Source organism: Equus przewalskii, chromosome 16, assembly GCF_037783145.1.
Source record: "Equus przewalskii isolate Varuska chromosome 16, EquPr2, whole genome shotgun sequence".
In the NCBI taxonomy this organism is placed as follows: Eukaryota; Metazoa; Chordata; class Mammalia; order Perissodactyla; family Equidae; genus Equus; species Equus przewalskii.
The window spans coordinates 852,313-872,666 of record NC_091846.1 but is presented as its reverse complement, the minus strand read 5'-3'; the positions used below and the strand labels follow the sequence as shown (position 1 = coordinate 872,666).

Sequence of the window (20,354 nt, the reverse complement as noted above, 5' to 3'; positions counted from 1 at the left end):
TTCTGTGTAATTAAAGGAAAACATGAACTACTACTTAAACAAAGACTATTTTTCTGGCCAAAGAAAAAAGGTTGAGCTTCTTGCCTAGAAAAGTCCTTTAATATCTTATATGTATTACCTACTACAGTTAAAAGCCTAAAAGATGCATTTGCATGGGAAATTCACTGTTCTCAATACGGATAAAAACTTTTTCATTGGTTCACTTTAAATGGTGAAATTGTCTTCAGAAAAAAAAATATAGCATCTCCAATACACATCTAAAGACAATAAAGTTATATTTACAGGAAGCTATAATCAGAAATCACTAAGAAGCAAAAAGAAACTGCTATCATTTTACTGATGTTTTTCTCAGCAGTCAGCTAAGACCACACAAACTAAGGAGATTCAGGAACTAAAGAAATGTATCCTAGGTGAAAGAAGTTTCACAGAACAAACAATTCTCATAAAATAGTATCTTTTTTTTTCCTTTTCCCCCTGAGAGTCAAGTGAATAAATCCTTGGATTCCAATTCAGACAAAGACAAGAGCTCTAAATCCTCGATCATGTTAAGATCGAAATTACGTAGCCATTTCTATTTAGAAAAGCTAAAATGTGCAATAAAGGAAGTGTAAATAGCAAGACAAGGTGCTTCATAGTAGTCCCATGGCAGAAACATGGTAATTGGTAAAATATACATTAAGTGACATTTGGAAAAAACTTTATTGCTCTCAATGGAATATAACAGCACCATTTTGAAGAATAAAAGATGGTTAGGATCAACCACCTTTTAATCAACAATATTATGTGTTTATAGGAAAAGTGCTTAAAGTAGTAGTTCTGGAAAAAGTTAAGTATAAGGAAACTTTTGTATTATATATTTTAAATGTTACCCACTTTCCTTCATTAAATAGACAATGAGCAATCTATTTTAGTCAAGTAATATTAGATTTGCTACTGTCAGTCTGATTATCAAATGAACAAATATAAAATTAAGGGACAGAAACATTATTCAAACTTACAATGAGTTAGAACATTATAAAGTAATTTTTATGCCCAAAATATTACTGATAATTATTGCTTAAATATACAGTGTGAATATACTTGTGAAATTTCCAAATCATGATGGAGAAAATTTCTTCTGAATGTTAACATTTATCCTAAGGAAGAGAGAAATATCTAAGGGATGTGTAGACATTGCCTAATCACCGTGGAAAATAGCCCAATTTCCCCCCAACAATTTTAAAAAACTAACGTCACTGTGGTGATTCAGGAATTAGAAACAAGACAACATGATTACACACATGCCATATGAAGTCAGCCAAATGATTTCTTCATGATAATTTGCAGCTAGCATTTTGCTCAGTCTTTAGAAAGTAGAATTTTAAAGTAAACTTCCTTGTTCTAAAAGAAAAGGTAAATTCTATGGATAAATTGCTATGCAGAAGCACAAAGTTTCTTTAATGCAATCTTCTATAAGAAGTAATTAAATTTCAAAAGCCAAACAATCTAACAACAAATGTGATTTCCCTTGAGTATACTTTATCCATCAGTTTCTTTCCTTGTTCTTCAATCATCTGAAATAGCAGAATTAACACACTGGTAATCTTTTTAGTAAAATGTGATACTATCTTATTTAAACTAGCTTGACTTTCTATAATAACTATTTCAGGAGTGACATTTCTAAAAATAATTTTATCCAATCTATGTATGCATCAGTCATGTTTGAGGGCAGGCACAAGAATTCTAATAAAGTTGGTCAAGCTTTAGAGTACTACTCAGGTACTGCGACATGATCTGTATCCTTCGAGCGGAAGGGATCAAATTTCTACAAAGGAAGAGGACTTTGGGTACTTACGTGTGGCACAAAAAAGAAAACAGAACTTTGTACTTTCAACAGACATTTTTACAAAGAAAATGTCTCAATGATCATGTTTTCAACAGCATTCTTCACATATATATATATATATATATATATACACACACACACATATATATATGTATATATACATTTTATCACTGACTGGGGTGATGCAGAAAGCCACAAATAAGAAAAGGACACTAAGGTTTTAATAAGGGGGAAAAAAGTTGTTTTCACCAGTATAGATTCACATTACAGTACACCAATATTGACAGCATTCTCTTGTCTATTTTGGTACAGAAGATGGTATCTCTCTACATAACGTTGTAAGGCTTCTGTAACTAAAATGTAAAACAAAACAAACAAACTCCCAAAAAACAAAACAAAAAACCCAGCCTATTAGTTTACAGTTTATTTTAAAAATTCTGAAAGACACTGCAAGTTCTAAACTTTTAGTAGTGCTACCCATACACAACCATCTGGTCAAGAACCCAGTAAGAGTCCCCTTTTCAAGGAAGCTTTCCAACAGTACAGCTGTGCAATATGGATGTCTCTTACTACAAGAAAAAAAATTATACATGGCACATTCTCATTCATATTTTGTAATGTAAAAAGTTACAAACATACCTAATCAAATAAATAATAATAAAAAAAGAATTTGAATGTATTTGTTAAGTATCCTAAAACCACTACATAGAATAATGGCAACTTTCACTCACAGATTATTTACATGGTAATACCCAGTGTGGGTACACTGCTACAGAACTCAAAACAGAAGGAGTAAACTTGAAATGTTTTCCATAATAAAGATCTAGCAGCATGACTATCTAATGCTGTTTTATCCCGATTGCTTCTGAAACGTTCCTTTTTAGTCTGTGTCTTCATCCAGTTCATAAGTGTCTTTATCATAAATATCTTTTACTAAAAGAACCCGTACGAGCATATTTTCCAAGGTGTTTCGGTCCAGTGAAGTAGATGTGTACCAGACAGGGCTATCTGTAGAACTAGAGCATTCTGGTTGCAAATAAAAAACATCCATCCTCTGATTAAGGTTCTGTGGACTGTGGGAGAAAGGAGAAAGTCAATTTCACAGTATATATACAAAACTCCCCACAACTTTCTTTTCTTCTTTCAAGAATAATTCTGCTATCGCTAACTACATTACGTGGTTAGACCATATGCCCCATTACCTACATTAAATATCCTATCATGAAGATATTTTGAAAGTTAATTTCTGTGATAAAAATAGTATTTTCCATCCATAATGAATTCCGTATTTGACTGAATCCAACACACCATCAATAGAAACATTATTTGTTATCATTATTTTAATATTGCCATAAACAAGTAAAACACTGCTGCCAATTATAACTTTAAGATGCATCAATTATAATATCCCAGTCAACTGCATCCCATCAATTATGCATCCCACTTTCAGAGACAGTAAAATCTGTCTTACAATTGATCAAATATGGTAGCACATGAAATAAAAATACTTAACAGCATTACACAATAGAAAGTTAATTTTTAAAATACCAACAAGATAATACTGAGATAAGGATTTCCAACTAACAAACAGCTACTACCATTGGAACTTCCTGATATACTGTTGCAGCCAAACAGGGCCTACCCCAAACCATCCTCAGAAATATTACTCTCATTCTATAAATGACATTGTTTTTGAGTTCTTCAGAGCTAACCTGGGGACCTAACTATAATTTATAAAATTGTTCACATAAGAAAATGTATTCTGAGTCCATGCTAACCTTTTGAAAATTAGGGAGTGTATTCTTAAAATAAGGGACAGGCATAAAATAATATATGGTCTAAACATTTCACTAATTAAAAATATTTTAAATGTCTGTTGGGGGGCCAGCCCTGTGGCCGAATGGTTAAGTTCACGCACTCTGCTTCGGTGGCCCAGGGTTTCACCAGTTTGGATCGTGGGCGCAGACATGGCACCGCTCATCAAGCCATGCTGAGGCAGCGTCCCACATGCCACAACTAAAAGGACTCACAACTAAAAATATACAACTATGTACCAGGGGGCTTTGGGGAGAACAAGGAAAAATAAAATTTTAAAAAAGCTGTCTGTTGGTATCAGATTAAGGGAAAAAGCAGTGGTATAGCTGAAAAGTATGGTACTTTCAGAACACTATTATCTCTCTCAGACCGTCTTAAAAGGCTATTTTCTCTTAAATGTAAGTACTTTGTTTTCATCTACACCTATCTATACTATCTTTGAACATACCTTTTCATCGGGGGTGGCAAACTATAGCCTGTTAACTTGTTTGTGTAAAGTTTTATTATAACACAGTCATGACCATTTATTTATATATAGTACATGGATGCTTTCTGGCTAAAATAGCAGAAAAGAATAGCTGTAATATAGACTCTACAGCCAAAAAGCCTAAAATATTTACTATATGACCCCTTACAAACAAGGTTTGTGCCCCCTGCTTTACACAGTCATTGTAACTGCTGTCATTTAAAAGACAATAATAGAAGTAATTTCATCAGTAGAGAGCTATTTCTTAACATATGTTTGAATTGTAAAGCATGAAGTAGAAGCTGGGTATTTTATAAAAATGGGACTAAAAAAGTTATAATTGAATGGGCTTAGATATAAATGAGAAGAGAAATATACAAAAGGATCAGTGAAAAAAACGTCACCTCTTGGTGGTGTTAAAGACAACTAACTTATACTACCATTTAAAAATTAAGTATCATTAACACTTACCTTTTAGACAAGTAGCATTCAAACATTTTCACAGGACATCTAGAAGGATTGGCTGTATTTTCAATTTGTTCAAATACTGGCTCATCATCTTCATGTTTTCTTTTCCCAGTAGTAATTTTATCTTAAAAAATAAAAATTACAAAAGCTTCCTAAGACCAATCTTGATGAAAGATAGTACTATTTACTCTATTCACTCCTGGTATCTGTTATACCAAAGAATGGGACTAGCTGTCCTTCAGAGTTCTAAGTTGTGGCTTCTGGTAATTCATAATTTTTCAAACATAATGAACTGAGAGGTTTTAAAAAGACATATGTTGTCTTATTTTATGAAAATGATTGTCCTTAGGTTCTTAACAAGTGACCCAGGCAGTCTTTAGTAAGGCAAGATTTGGCTAGCCCTGCCAGAGACAATCTCAAAATAAAAATCTGTTACACTACCTTCATTATCTGTTCCACATAAGGAAGACACTTGGTATCGAAGACATGCTTTGTTTTCCATCGTTAAAGGATTTTTTTTCCAATGCCTAAATACAGTGCCAAAGGACAGTCTTAAGTGTTGCTCCACTGTTTTCAGGCCAAAATACTTAGTGTTAAAGTAGAAGAGGGTGTTCAGAAGAGCTACTGGGGAATGCGATCCTAGTTGTTTTATCCTCCAGAGATAATCTTCTTCAACTCGAGAAAATATTGATCCTTAAATAGAGAGAAATATTTTAAAAGAATTATAACAAATAAAAGTTTTCATTTAACCATCTAGAAATAGATCTAGTTAAATCAACAACACACCTATTCTAATCCTCCACTCACACCAGGTCAACTGGAACGAATGTCAGAATCACCTAAGCAGCTCTCTGACAGTGCAGAGGCTAGCGAGCACACCAGGCTAGGGAACGGGCACCTCTGGAGTAAGAGACTAGATGTGTGCGTCTGTTTTTCTGTAGGACAAGTAGACAATGAAATTTAAATCTGTAGAATTTCTAAAAAAAAATAAGTGATTTCCACTCACAAACACATTTTCTTCACACATAGAAAACAGAGGTTTCTTAGAGAAATTGATGTCAGACTCTGCACTGGAGGGCTTAGGGAACAAACACCCAGTCTCGTACTCCAGAGAATGTAGGGGGACATTTATTACAAAGTGCTTCACAAACACCAGTTATCAACGACACTCATTTCTAGTTCAACAAAAGATGAACAGATGAGTTCACAAATAAGTACTCTGAAAAATATGCTAATTTAAATTATTTCCTAATTATTGTTAATATACTTTCTGTAAAAATAAAAATTCCAGTAGCAAGTTAGCAACACTTTCATTTAAAAGAGCATTACCATCGGGAAGAATGCTTGGTTGCCAACTTCGGAGTATTTTATTCAATTCTTGCTCAAATGTCTGGTATCCTGGATCAATAAATATGTTGTCTTTTCGATTACTACCACACAAGTACTACAATAAAAAAAAAAATTCTTGAAGGAAAACCAGCTAATTATAAACAGTGAATATATTACTCATATTCTGTATTTCTTAAGAAAAAAATAAGGTTTATATCTAAGAAAAACAAGCATACTAATAAAATATGAGAGATTATCAGCTTTATCTATACATCTAGAAATCATAAAGAATCATAAGTTACCAATTAATCCTTTGCTTAAAAAACCCAAAGCTGAAATACGACCAAGAATCTAAAATATAAGAACTAGATGAGAATCTTCATAAAAAGACAAAATATCTGGCTCCAGTGTTCATTATATAGTACATGGAGAAAACAAAATGAAATTGTAAAGTAAGAGTAATTAAGTTATTCATGATTAAAGAAAAGTTCTGAATGGTAAGGATGGGATGAATCTTACTCTGTAGCTGTTTAAAGATCTCTTCTAGCACTCTGACTTTGTTAGGCTAATGCTTGTTTCCTTATTGCCTCTCTATACATAACTCTCCTTTAAGTCATATAAATTTATGAATCTTGTTACTATGACAAACCTTAACAGTGAGAGTTGCTAAAAAATGACTAGAACACTGAAGTTTGCAAAGTCCGTCTCTAATTTAGGGATTTAAAAATAATGTAAAAATAAAATGGTGACAACAATAGCACAAAGAATGGGAGGCAGGAATTGGGGATACATTGTTGCAAGGTTCTCACATTACACATGAAGTGGTACAACAACATCTGAAGGTAGATAATGATTGTAAGTCCTAGGGCAATCACTAAAAAAAATCTTAAGAGGCATAAATAATAAACCAATAGTGGAGACAAAATGGAATCACAAAAAAAACTAATTCAAAAGAAAGCAGAAAAAGTCAAAAAAACAAAGAACAGGTCTAACAAATACAAAGCAACCAGCAGGCCAATAGAGTTTAACCCAATGATAGCAGAAATTATATTAAACGTGAAAGGTTTAAACCAGGGTCAGCAGAGCCTCGAGCCAAATTCAACCCACTGTCTTTTTTTTGTAAAGTTTTCTTGGAACACAGATCTGCTCAGCATTTACAGATTGTCCAAGGCTGTTGTCATACTGCAATGCAAGAGGTGACTGGTGGCATGACACAAATAAGTAGGGCTGTAAAGCCTAAAATATTTACTATCTGGTCCTTTATCTAAAAAAAACTTTCTTGGTCTAAACACACCAAGACAAAACGAAAGAAAAAGCAAAGCTCAACAACATGCTGCCTACAAGACAGCTACTTTAAATATGGAGACAGATAAGTGAAAAGTCAAAGAATGAAAAAATATGTACCAAATATACACTAATAAAAAACTAGATTAGAGTACCATCATCTGGGGTGATCTAATGTTACTACTAGTCAGAAGAAAGATTAGTCAGCAGAATTTCAATGATGGGAAAAAAATTCCTAACTAATGCCTTTCAAATAGAATGACAGACCAATTGCCTGCCAAGCAATGAAGTGACAATGTCAGAACCCTCCCCTGCTTTTGCGTTAGTCAGAGGGCAGAAGTTTTAAACATATCATTTCCTAAATTATCTGGAAATCCCTCAACATTATGATTATAGCATTAATTGGTTAAAATACAATATGTTGATTCAATTACTTAATGGGACTACAAATAGTTTCTTAAAAGTAGGGTTCCTACAGATTAGTGGCTACCAGGGGAAAGGTGGGGTGGTGGTTGGGCACAAAGGGTGAAGGGGTGCACCTACAACACAACTGACAAACAATAATGTACAAGTGAAATTTCACAAGATTGTAACCTATCATTAACTCAATAAAAATTTTTTAAAAAGTATGGTTCCTAGATTTTTTAAAAAATGTAAACTTAGTGCACATTATATAAAACAATCACAAAAATGAAATCCTCACGTTTAGAACAGCAATTTGTGTTTTGCCTTACCATAAAGCAATACGTAATAAAAAAATGAGGGAAATGATCCTGAAATAATTTTCAGCTATGAATCTAGCAACAAGGAGAAAACCATTTCCATGTACACTCAGAACTGTAACGATAACAAGCCAAAACTACTAAGCTCCCAACTCAGCCCTACTCAAAGCAGGTCATAAAAGAGGTGCTGCCGCTTGGTCCTGCTGAAAGGGCTTCCTTAGGGAATCAGCATAAATTAAAAGATCTGCTGCCCTTATTGTTACATGCTTTCTTAGTCATCGTGGTAGTATGAGAAACAATACTGTACCATTATTGTCGTTATTTTCCATTAAAGGCAGTCTCAATTTACAAACACCTAATCTGTCCCATCATCAAAGCCCTGCAACCAATGGAAATCTGGTGATGAAAAAAAAGCTGTGGTTTTAGAAGCAGTGAAAAGGAGAAGCCATCAAACACAGCAGCACGTTAGAGGAAGTCAGCATGGAGAAGACGCCCTGACGAGACAGGCCTGTCTGAATAGCAGTAATCTTAAAAAATTATCTTCACAGAAAGTCTTTGTTTGAAGAAATAAGCATCCTCTTTCCAAAATATAAATTCCTTTATAAAGGTTCTAGTCTCTCATTTTACTTAAGACTGCTTTGGAACAATATTTGAGAGAACTGGAGATCCATAGATAATTTTGGAACCACTGCAGAGAGCAGCATTAAACAATAAAAATGTAGTGTGATCTACACATGTAATTTTAAATTTTCTAGTAGCCACATTAAAAAAAAAGAAAAGAAACAGGTATAATTAACATTTCACTTAATCCAATATATCTAAAATACACAAGTTCAACATACAATAATATAAAAATTAATGAGATATTTTACATTTTTAAAATATAAATTCTTTGAAATCTTTTATTTTATAATCGGAGCACTTCTTATTTTAGACTACCTAAGTTTCAAGAGCCTGTTTTCTTGTGGATTAAAAACGCAAAGCAGGGGCCGCCCCGTGGCCGAGTGGTTAAGTCCTCGCGCTCCGCTTCGGCAGCCCAGGGTTTCACTGGTTTGGATCCTGGGCGCAGACATGGCACCACTCATGAGGCCACGCTGAGGTGGCGTCCCACATAGCACAACCAGAGGCACTCACAACTAGAATATACAACTATACACTGGGGGCTTTTGGGGAGAAGAAAAAAACAAAAAAGAAGAAGATTGGCACGGTTGTTAGCTCAGGTGCCAATCTTTAAAAAATAAAATAAAATAAAAATGCAAAGCAGCACATTGGTATATATCTACCTACTTAAGTAGAAATTCTGGTATTGGTATTTGAGAAGGAGAATGAAAATCCCATGTAACAGTTAATAGGCAGTTGAGAAGCACGTATTTTAGAGAATACGTTAAGACCATCAACATGTTTGTCTGGATATGTATTGTCACCAATATGGGAAATACATACGGTTAAAGAACATTTTGAAAAGCTAGCTAAGCAAGAAACCTATTATGTGTAACAATATGCAAAACAATTTATAAAATAAATGTTGGCAATATAAGACACAATTTTATGGCTATTAGATATATTTAAGAGATTCTACTTATAAGTGTCTAAAATTGGTTCTTATTAAATGCTATTTACATACAGCTTCATTAAGAAAAATGTAAAATAACCCACCATTAATTTAGACACAAATCAGTAGTTCTGCACAATAACTTGTTTCAGCTGCCTACCTCCAAGAAAAAATATCCAGTGTGATCCTTAAAAATGCAAAAAAACCTTTTCATGTTTCACCCTGGATAAAAGACGAGGTCTAAACATTTTTCAAGGAACACAGGCCCTTTGTGATATGACTCTTACCTACTTCATACCCACCCCCAAAGCTCTCCACACTTCAGTCTATTCTAGCCACACCAAGAAGTTCCTGGAAAACTGTGCCCTTGCATATATTTCTCTCTTTTTGGAATGCCATGTTCTTCCCTCCACCTTTCTGTCTAGTAAATTTCTAGATATACTTCAAAACTCAATTTAAAAGGTCTTCTCGAAACATTGTTCTTTTTTCTCACACTACATTCTTAGGAAGAATCGATTAGCCCCTAGTCTGTGTCACCAACATACCATACCATGAGTACAGCACTGTTAAATATTATTTGTCTATATACTTCAAATCCTTGAGCAGAGCATATTATAGTGGTTTTCAAGTCAAACTGCTTACCAGATTGAAAATGTATGAGCTGTGTAACCTTGGGTGAGCTACTCAACTCTGCTTCCTCATCAAAAAATGGTGGTAAAAGTAAGGTTGCCGAGAGGATTAAATGACATGTCAAGCACTTAGCACATTGCGTGGAAAACAGTAAATAATTAAAAAATGTAAAGTCTACTCCAATGTTCAGTGTTCAGCATAAAATAAGCACTTAACTAATGTTTCTTAAATGAACCAATGAAAGAAGGATTAGCAAAACTCTGAATCCACCATACCATTGCTATGAAAAATAAGGCAAATTCTTAAGGCCCTTCTGAATCAAAGAAAGATTAAGTAAGTTTAAAAACGTTATATGTATTTTAATAGAATTTAATTATCAGAAAATTATTTACACAGAACTCAAATTAACAAGCCATATAAGTGAGTTTACTGTATTTTTTAATTTGGTAAATGGAGTTCATACTCTTCTTAAAAAACAAATTCCTCAAGATAAAAGACTTAGCATATAAAAAAAATTAAAAAGCTTGGAAAAAATTTGGGGATAACAAAGAATTACATCTAGAATAAACAAGGAACTCTCACAAACTGACAGGGATAAACAACCCAATACACAAAGGGACAATTCACAGAAAAGCAACTCCAAACATGGAAGTGGCTGCCTACTCCTGTGTACATTCACAAGACTTAGTCCTTACAACTAAAGATGTTATTCCTTCTATAGACATATCTAAGACAAGCACACTTCTTCTTCAACATTATCTTATTTTATGCGACAGAAACATATGCACAATCGTCCAAAATTAGCTTCTATTTCTGTAAACACGGAAGTAACATTAAACAGTAATGATTTCTGGCAAGTTTATTTTAGATAGCTTATCTTTATATTGAGTTTTAGGATGTTTAAAGTTGCTTATAAATACCATACAGTCTTTCACAAAAATTAAATCAAATCTGTGAAAATATGTCTGATGATAATAGTAAAACAACTTTTTTTCCAATTGTGGTAAAAAATACACAGAACATGAAATTTAGCATCTTAACCATTTTTAAGGGTACTGTTCAGTAGTAAAAAAAATGTTTTGAGGAAACATTTTTTAGTACATAAAGAACTTATTTAAAAAGGAAGGAAGTTCCTTTACAGTATGCTACAACACAGATGAACTTTGAGGACACTGTGCCAAGTGCAATAAGCCAGTCAAAGAAAAGAGAAATATTGTACAATTTCACTTATGTGAGATACCTAGTCAAACTTATAGAGACAGAAAATAGAACAGTGGTTGCCAGGGGCTGGAAGAGGGGAGAATGGGGAGTTACTGTCAAACGGGTATAGAGTTTCAGTTTTACAAAATGAAAGTTATGGAGATGGATGGTCATGATGTTTGCACAAGATTATGAATGTACTTAATACTGCTGAACTATACACATAAAAATAGTTTAAGGCAGTAAATTTCATGTTATGTATATTTTACCACAATAAAAAATAGGGGGAAAGAGCCCGGTGGCATAGCAGTTAAGTTTGTGAGCTCTGCTTCAGTGGCCTGGGGTTCACCAGTTTGGATCCCGGGCAAGGACCTATGCACCACTTATCAAGCCATGCTGTGGCAGGCAGCCCACATATAAAGTGGAGGAAGATGGCATGCATGTTAGCTCAGGGCCAATCTTCCTAAGCAAAAAGAGGAAGATTGGTGGTGGATGTTAGCTCAGGGCTAATCTTCCTCAAAAAAATAAATAAGATAAACAAAAATTTTTAAAAATTGGGGGAGAAAAAACCCTATTTAAAGACATAATTTATAAGCATTCATTATGCAATCCAGTTAGCTCTCAAACCTCTAATAGAATTTGGAGTTCTAATATTTAAATAATTCATTCAGTAAAAAGCAATCCAGAGACTCAACTTCCTGTAACAGGGTTATGAGGAGTCTATCCCAGGAATTCAAGGTTGATTTAACACCTGAAAATTTACTGATACGCCATTATTAATAGAATAAAGGAGAAAAACCATATGATTGTCTAAATAGACGCAGAAAAAACAGTTGACAAAATTCAATAACCATTTATGACAAAAACTCTCAGCAACAAAATCAAAAGAAAAATTGTCAGCCAACTATGGACAGAAGAGAATTTCCTCCACCTGGTAACACGATGCTGCAAAAAAACCTACAGGCAACACCATACTTAATGGTGAAAGACCTTCCCTAAGGATGAGAAATAAGGCAAGGGTTTCTGCTCTCACCACTTCCATTCAAAGTTGTGGGTGTGGGTAGGGGAAAGGCCCCTAACGAATGTAATAAGGCAAGAAATAAAAGACATGCAGCTTGGGGAAAAAAAGAGGTAAAACTGTGTTTATTCGTAGATGACACGATTACATATGCCTCAGAACGTAAATTCATTTATTTGCAATTGTAAGGAGAGAATGATGGCATTTTGATTATCATATATATGGTAATAAATATACAACTTTATTAGGCCTGTTACAAGAGAATTTCAAGTGGCCCATCACGAACTCTGTTTTTCACAAAAATTCTTTTTGGTTTTGGTACTGTTTTAAAGAACTTGAGGATTTTTAGGAACATATCTCATTATAGCAGAAACACCTAAATATAAAGTAGCTAAGAAAATCCTTTACAATATTCTAGTATTTCGTAATAGACTAAATTCTTCTTTGTCTTTCCTGGTAAGCCAATAAATCATCATGTTCCATAAAGCTACCCTTAACATTCTTGAAGCATAACATTTCTCTCTCCAAGAACTACCACAACCACCTCTCTTATTAATATTATATTCAAAAGTATTAAATTACTCACCTCCTGTATCCCAAGGCAAAGATAATAGATGCTGTCAGGTGCATAATTCTCTCCATTTGGCCGTCGGACCTCATTGACAAAATGGGCTAATCCATAGTTAAGCTCAGCTGTGGTGTGAGAGAGTAGATCCTCTTTTAACTTTACTGATTTAGCTAAAAGGAAATTTAAAAATTAGTAATTATTATTATTTACTGTCTTAAGATTAAGAAACTTTCTGAAATTAATTTATTCTATATAAGAGCTTAAGAGTAAAATAAAAGCTACATTTAAACATACTTACAATGCTTTAAGCTACATGTATTTTTTTTTAATTAAAAGTAGTTAATAAAAATCTTGATTTTAAAAAGGACATGGGGAAACAAAATCAGAATACTTACGAGATTTTAGCTCATCTAAAACCAGAAGATCTTCATCAAGTTGCCTAGTTTTGACCCAGTGTTTCCATGCATTTACACCATACGTATATTTGAAAGGAAAGCTGCATTCTGAATTGTCAGAACTATCGTCATGAGACTGGTATCCTGATACAGCTTTTCTCTTGGCTCCCTGTGAGTAAAATACCACTGTAAAATCTTTTTTTTTAAGCCTATATTATTTCATGACCTTATGTAACCCATCTCTCAACAAATGCAAATCAAAGAGAAATATACTTACATGCTTAAAATTGACCGGTATTCCTGAATTTGAGAATAGCTACCTACAACATTATTTGAAATATATCTTTAAGAATGCCATATTTCTACAAAAACCACTTTGTACAACAAAATCATATTAACTTCTGCCATGAGTCACTAATGATGAGAAATTAAATATAAGACATCATTAAACTAAAAATCTAAAATAAGAGGATTCTAAATATTAATCTAAGAGAGAATCTGAGGAACTTTTCAATGACTCCACCTTATAGGGAATGACCACTCATTTTCACCCTTTTTTTTGGGGGATGAGGAAGATGGGCCCTTGTTGCCAATCATCTTTTTGCTGAGGAAGACTGTCGCTGAGCTAATATCCGTGCCCATCTTCCTCTATTTTGTATGTGGGATGGCTCCACAGAGTGGCTTGATGAGTGGTACAGGTCGGCACCCTGGATCCAAACCCACAAATCCGGGCCACCAAAGTGGAGTGTGCTGAACTTAATCACTATGCCACCAGCCCAGCTCCTCCTTTTCACTTTTTTGATGGCAAATTTCTAATTTCTAATTTGAAGTAGTCAGTCCAATTCATCTATTTTTTCCTTTTGTTCCTTGTGCTTCTGGTGTTGTAACTAAGAATCAACACCTAACCTAAGGAAATAATGAAGATTCAGGCCTATGTTTTCTTCTAAGAGTCTTATAATTTTATTCCCAAGTTTAAGTCTTACAACCCCTTCGCAGTTAATTTTTGAGTGTGGTGTTAAGTAGGAGTCCAACTTCGTTCTACTGCAGGCACTCCTTTTTCAGTTTTCTTTCTTTTTTGGGGTGGAAATTTGTGGAAGTCATCTTTTGTTTTCTTTTGCTCTTGCTTAATGTTGGAAATTACACATACAGAAAATTGTTGATCCAATATTTAAAACAATTATACCTATTAACAGATTTAGATTTGGTCTGCCTGAATGATTAAACCATCCAGCATGTCGTCCTATGTGTTGGCATGCTTAAAAGAGACCAGATATAATTAACTGTGTACCTCAATCTCACTGATTAGTGTCATCAGAAGTAACGGTAGCAAAAATAGCCCCCTAGAAAATAGACTCAATTCTTGCCAAATAACTGAATTCTTTTTCCCAACTATGTCAACCTTTTATCAAGACGAAATTAAAAAGAAAAACTAAGTGGCAATAATATTCACTCTTCTATGAAGTTACAACTAAATCTGAGACATTTTTATTATTTAGAAATGAAGTTAATAAAAACTTTACCTCTTAAAGTCTTTTTAAATCTAGGAAACAAAATAGCTTCCCATATTCTCAGGTACAACTGAAGATCACTGTATCCTTACTCTATAGTTATATAGAGAGAAATTAGGCAAATGCAAGAATATTACTAAATTTTATACCTTTTTTTTAGATCGAGGTCTAGGCTGTTCTTCATATTCTTCTCCAAAAACAGGTGGTAATAAAAATTCATTTTCCATATCAAGCTCCTCAGCAGCTGACAATTGAATCAGAAGAATTTTCATTGCAAACACAATAGCACAGGCTTATGTTACACAGCCAACAAAGAACTAACCACAGGATATGAACGGGCACAAGCATGTGGGGGTAACCTGTGCTGGATGCAGAGTGAGTGATTTTCTGTATCTAACATGGTCTATGAATGCTGATAAACCCTGTTCAGACTATTAAAAATAATGTACAATGAATAGCAACACAGAATTTTCATGGAAATGTTTAAGATATCAGAAAAATTATTACAACCCAAAATTCAATTATAAGATCTAAATGGTTTCAATACAAATCTGTTTCAATTTATTAAATCTTTTCCAAAATAAAATGTTTTACATTCTACTCAATGTGCTTATTAGCTATTGATAAATTAAGAAAATAAATAATGAAAAGCAGAACACATTTCTTTTACAACAAAAGACCTGAAAATAATTTTTTCCCTTTGAAGGTAAACTTAATTTTCAAAAAGGTCTTTTTTTTTTTTTTAAAGATTTTATTTTTTCCTTTTTCTCCCCAAAGCCCCCCAGTACATAGTTGTGTATTCTTCGTTGTGGGTTCCTCTAGTTGTGGCATGTGGGACGCTGCCTCAGCGTGGTCTGACGAGCAGTGCCATGTCCGCGCCCAGGATTCGAACCGACGAAACACTGGGCCGCCTGCAGCGGAGCGCGCGAACTTAACCACTCGGCCACGGGGCCAGCCCCTCAAAAAGGTCTTAAGGAAAATACTATCAATATTTTATTTAAATTTTAAAAAAAGACAACACTTCTTTATTCTTTTCTCTTTCTTTGAAATTTTCTATACTGAATTACTTTGAGAAAGGTTCTTCTTAAGGCTCTAAAAAATTCTTTTTAAGTCCCTATAATTCAATCCTGTGCCTCATTTCAAAAGTTAACTGTTGAGTAATTTGGGTAAAAAAGAGAAGACAAATATGAACAATAAAGGCAATGACTCGAGCACTAAATGGTTAATGATCAGATTCACAGTTGACTCCATAACTAAATTCCATAACCACAGATCACGTTGAAAGAATAAAATAGCATTTTGAGTACCTCTAGGAAAATCTATTTCGATATCCAAATCTGGTTCATATGGTACATCAGGCATGTTGGACTGTGTCTCTGGGTCAGAGTTCTTCAAGAGATTTGAACCAATTATGTCTGTTTCAATAATTATACCTGTAATCAATTCATAATATCATTAGAAATTATAATAGAAAACCTCAACAGTACCTGTAATTTAATCTGGCAAAAGGAAATCATTTAACTGTAAATACAAAACAAGAATACTTATATAAATATGTCATAAAAGGAAAAGTCATAGCTATCTTGAAATGTAAACTAGTATAAACTTTATAATTATTAATCATAAGTATACAAAAACTTTTAATCCTGTAAGTTTTTGACTGCCCCACTTCAAAAGTTAATAAGCGTGTCTGATAGTAAAACAGCTCTGATATGCCGAGTATTTCTAAAAGCAATCTCTTGTCAAAAATAAACTAATAAGGGTAGATAATTTTCAACATTCTTTTTGAATTGTGACCTAGGTTTTCCCCATCATTCAATATATGTTTATTTACAACTGTCTTCCAATGTTCTGATCAGTTGTTTTCAAAAGTTTTTGTATTGAATCCACAGTAAGAAACGCACTGTTGAGGGTGGTGGCAGGAGACAGAAGGACAAACAGACACATGCACACACACACTGGAAACAAAGGTTTCACCAAACAATACCCTTTCTGTGAGGAATTCACACTTTTTTCCCCGTTTCACTTCATTTTTTAAAAAAAACTGGGTGCAACCCACTGAATTAATTTCACAACTCCATAACAAAACACTTTACAAACACTGTCACATTATGAAATATATAGTGTTGCTATTGTGCTCTAGGGTAAAGGGAACTGGGCAGTTCACGGTTGGAAGAGGACTCTGGGTGTCACTAGAGAATGAAGGGTAGGAATAAATATTCTAAGAGACAGAATCATCCACAAAACATTCATCATGCTATATACGATTTGGCAAGCACGAGCCTAAGAGAGTTAGGATAAACGCTGGTTTAGATAATGCAAATACCTTATTAGAATAATCACTAGACAAAATTGGGAATAACCATTACAAAAGAAGAGTTTGGATCTTTTTTTTGGTTTTTTGAGGAAGATTAGTCCTGAGCGGACATCCACTGCCAATCCTCCTCTCTTTGCTGAGGAAGACTGGCCCTGAGCTAACATCTGTGCCCATCTTCCTCTACCTTATATGTGGGATTCCTGCCACAGCATGCCTTGACAAGCGGTGCACAGGTCCACACCAGGGTCTGAACCAGCGAACCCCAGGCCACTGAAGCACAGGGCACGAACTTAACTGCTGCACCATCAGGCAGGCCCCTGGATCATTATGAAAGCCTACTACAAGTCAGTTTTGTGTCTGAGCTAGTTCATTAAAACAAGAATAATTTTGAGTTGATTTTACAAGTCAAATGCTATTACTACTAAAACAGGGACTGTACAAATTCCTACTTGAAACTGGGCTTGGCAAAATAGAGCACCTAGCTAGATATAGTGTGGATCTCTTGATATAGAACACGTTTTTGTTGCAATCCTTCCCCCACTCCCACATCAAGTTGAAACACAACGATATGCCCTGGAACACTGTATCAATCACAACGCTTATTAAAAACTAACAATACACGTGTTCACAAGGTGTAACAGAGTGCAGCTCACTGTTGATGCTGGCAGCTTCTGTTCTCCCCTCATCCTCAGTCACCGCTTCTGTCCCTGCGAGCGACTCTGCATCAAGAGGATCTGAAGAAACTTGGCATTTGAGTTCCTCAGCTGCTGCGGGGATCTTCTCGTTGCTGTCCAACGGGGCAGGCAGAAAAACAGGAACTGGCACCTAATTAACCAAAGGATGCACTGTTAGGTTTACTCAACATTAAAAGGCATTTTTTCCAAATTAAAAATTAGTCTGACATATGATCTATTTGACAATACCATACTGAATAAAAGTTTGGAAGGAACACATATGAAAACTAAGATGTCAACTGTGACCAAAAAACCCCAGAATACAAGCAGCTGCTTTTTGAAATAAAAATTAAAGAAAAACAATTTTTGAGGCATTTCTGTCCCCCAGGGGTCTACTAGCCAAGCCCTGACACAGTGTCCTAAATACTGCAAATGATTTAGGATGAAGTAATGTAATGAATTTATATGAAACTCTATTCCATGTTTCAGTTCTAAACCTTACAGCTTCACAGATCCTTCTAAAGTGAACTCAAATGTAAAAGACAACATTAGTAAAGCAGACAAGACCTCTGCTGAATTTTTCTCTAAAGGGTGAACACACACCTGATTAAACATGAAGCAACACTGACAGAGATTCGTCCAAACCTAAGCTAATTGTTGAAGAAAGGCAAAGACTCAATCCTCTGTTTCACGAGCTTCACCCAGGGAGTAACTTAAACAACACTGTTCTCCCATATACGCCTGACGAATCTCAAAATGAAAAAGAACTTAACAGCTGACTTACGGGAACAGGAACCGTAGTAGGCACAGGAATATTCTGGCTGTACATGTGCATGGGCACTGGGATGTACACAGGCACAGGGATAGGCACCGGGACGTATTCTGTCTTCCAATTATCATCTAAAAATACAAAGCGTGTTCACGGAGAAACGGTAACTAGCACTTCAATATAGCTGCTCAATATTAAAATAATTTGGTAACAAAGAAAAGTAAGTGCCTCAGTGCCCATTTTAAAGAAATTCCCAGTTTTCACAAAATTAGGTAACTTAACAAAATTTAATGCAGTAGCTGTTCTAAGTTATAGAGAGCACAAATAGAATTAAGGCCCTTTTTTTTTAAGAGAAAGAAAATATCCTTTAAAAACTTTATATAGTTTCAGTCACCTTACCAGATTCCCCTCACAACTCCCACAAAAACGTTTATTTCATCAAACAATTAGAATACAGCTAACATCTAAATTTGATGAAAACACATATTTTAACTATTTCATCTCGTTCTGACAAGGAAAGAGAATTATCATCATTACAGACCACACATAAGGTGATTTTCTCAAGAGAATACTGTAACTTCACTGGGTCTTAGCCTCAAGGAAATTTTTGATACAACATTTTTTCACTTGTAACGTAATTTGTTTTCTAGCCTTTTACCAGAGGGTGATTTTCACTGATGATTTTAAATGATATGCTGTATTCTCTAGGCAACATATAAAATTGGATAAGCAAAATCAAAAGAAAATGAGAAAGTGGACCAAACAAATCTATTCTGTAGCTATTACTTGAGAAGAGCACGAGTTTCTTAGCTGAGGTGTAGGGGAAGCATGTAAGTCAAATGTTCCTAAGTTACCTGTCTGACAAGATTTGGTCTGCATGTGAGGTTTACAGTAAGTAGCTTTTGTCATGGTTAAAGGTTTGCAAAGAACTGCTTTGTTCTTCATCTCTTTGTTAGGTGTTGGAGAAGGAGGTGGCGCTGAACCCTATAGAGAAGCAAAGAGAAACATTTTATTTTTGCCTCTAATTTTTATTACTTCCTGGAGTTAATGAAATACCGGTTTCTAGGTCCTGCAGAGGGAATACACAAAAGTGGAAGAGTACAGGGGCCAGCCGTGTGGCACAGTGGTTAAGTTCACGCGCTCTGCTTCAGCAGCCCAGGGTCCATGGGTTTGGATCCCAGGTGGGGACCTAGCACCACTCATCAAGCCACGCTGTGGTGGCATTCCATACACAAAATAAAGGAGGACTGGCACAGATGTTAGCTCAGGGACAATCTTCCTCACCAAAAACAAAACAAAACAAAAAGTGGAAGAGTATAAACAAATTATGTTGTTATTACTATGTTTACCATAGTCTTAATGTGGAAGGATCAATAGGAATCTATCCCACTACTGGCAAAGCAGCAGTAATCAATCATTTTACAGATTTGTGTAACCTTAAAGGATACCATCAGCATATTTTTAAAAGACATAAAAAGACAATTCTGACTTTTAAGTAAAAAAGGTGGTTAACCTGAATTTTGAAAATAATAAGGCTCTTTTAAAGGTATTTGAGAAAAAGAAAGTTCCTACAGGTCTGATGGCTATCTGGTACTTTAGCTCCCTCTACTGGATAAACAGCTTATACATAGTACTGAATTTGAAAAGAGAAAAATGATGAAAAGAATTACCACAAATATTACCAAACTTTAAGTTGGGTGTTTCCTGTGTCCCAGCAATTGCAATTTTAGAAACTTATCCTATAGATAGTCTTTCAGATGTTTTCACCATATTCACCATAGCATTATTTGCAAATGAAAAAAACAAACAAAACA

The 20,354-nt window shown here is 34.6% G+C and overlaps 1 protein-coding gene across 25 annotated transcripts in view; it reads right to left on the bottom strand.

The window, feature by feature from the left end:
• Positions 1–2,028: 2,028 nt before the first annotated feature.
• The window catches only part of ZMYM2 (zinc finger MYM-type containing 2), a 94,423-nt gene continuing 76,097 nt past the window's right edge, over positions 2,029–20,354 (bottom strand). For all 25 annotated transcript variants that reach the window (XR_011527734.1, XR_011527733.1, XR_011527735.1 and 22 more), the window contains 11 exons: positions 19,395–19,524; positions 18,556–18,671; positions 17,751–17,922; positions 16,088–16,213; positions 14,930–15,024; positions 13,273–13,441; positions 12,896–13,047; positions 5,904–6,018; positions 5,016–5,267; positions 4,578–4,698; positions 2,029–2,898 (listed from right to left, as the gene is read on the bottom strand). Coding sequence is in view for 22 of the 25 variants with exons in the window: in XM_070577773.1 (XP_070433874.1) it covers positions 2,706–2,898; positions 4,578–4,698; positions 5,016–5,267; positions 5,904–6,018; positions 12,896–13,047; positions 13,273–13,441; positions 14,930–15,024; positions 16,088–16,213; positions 17,751–17,922; positions 18,556–18,671; positions 19,395–19,524 (1,641 nt within the window). In the remaining 3 variants the exon portion in view is untranslated. The remainder of the gene's footprint in view (positions 2,899–4,577; positions 4,699–5,015; positions 5,268–5,903; positions 6,019–12,895; positions 13,048–13,272; positions 13,442–14,929; positions 15,025–16,087; positions 16,214–17,750; positions 17,923–18,555; positions 18,672–19,394; positions 19,525–20,354) is intronic.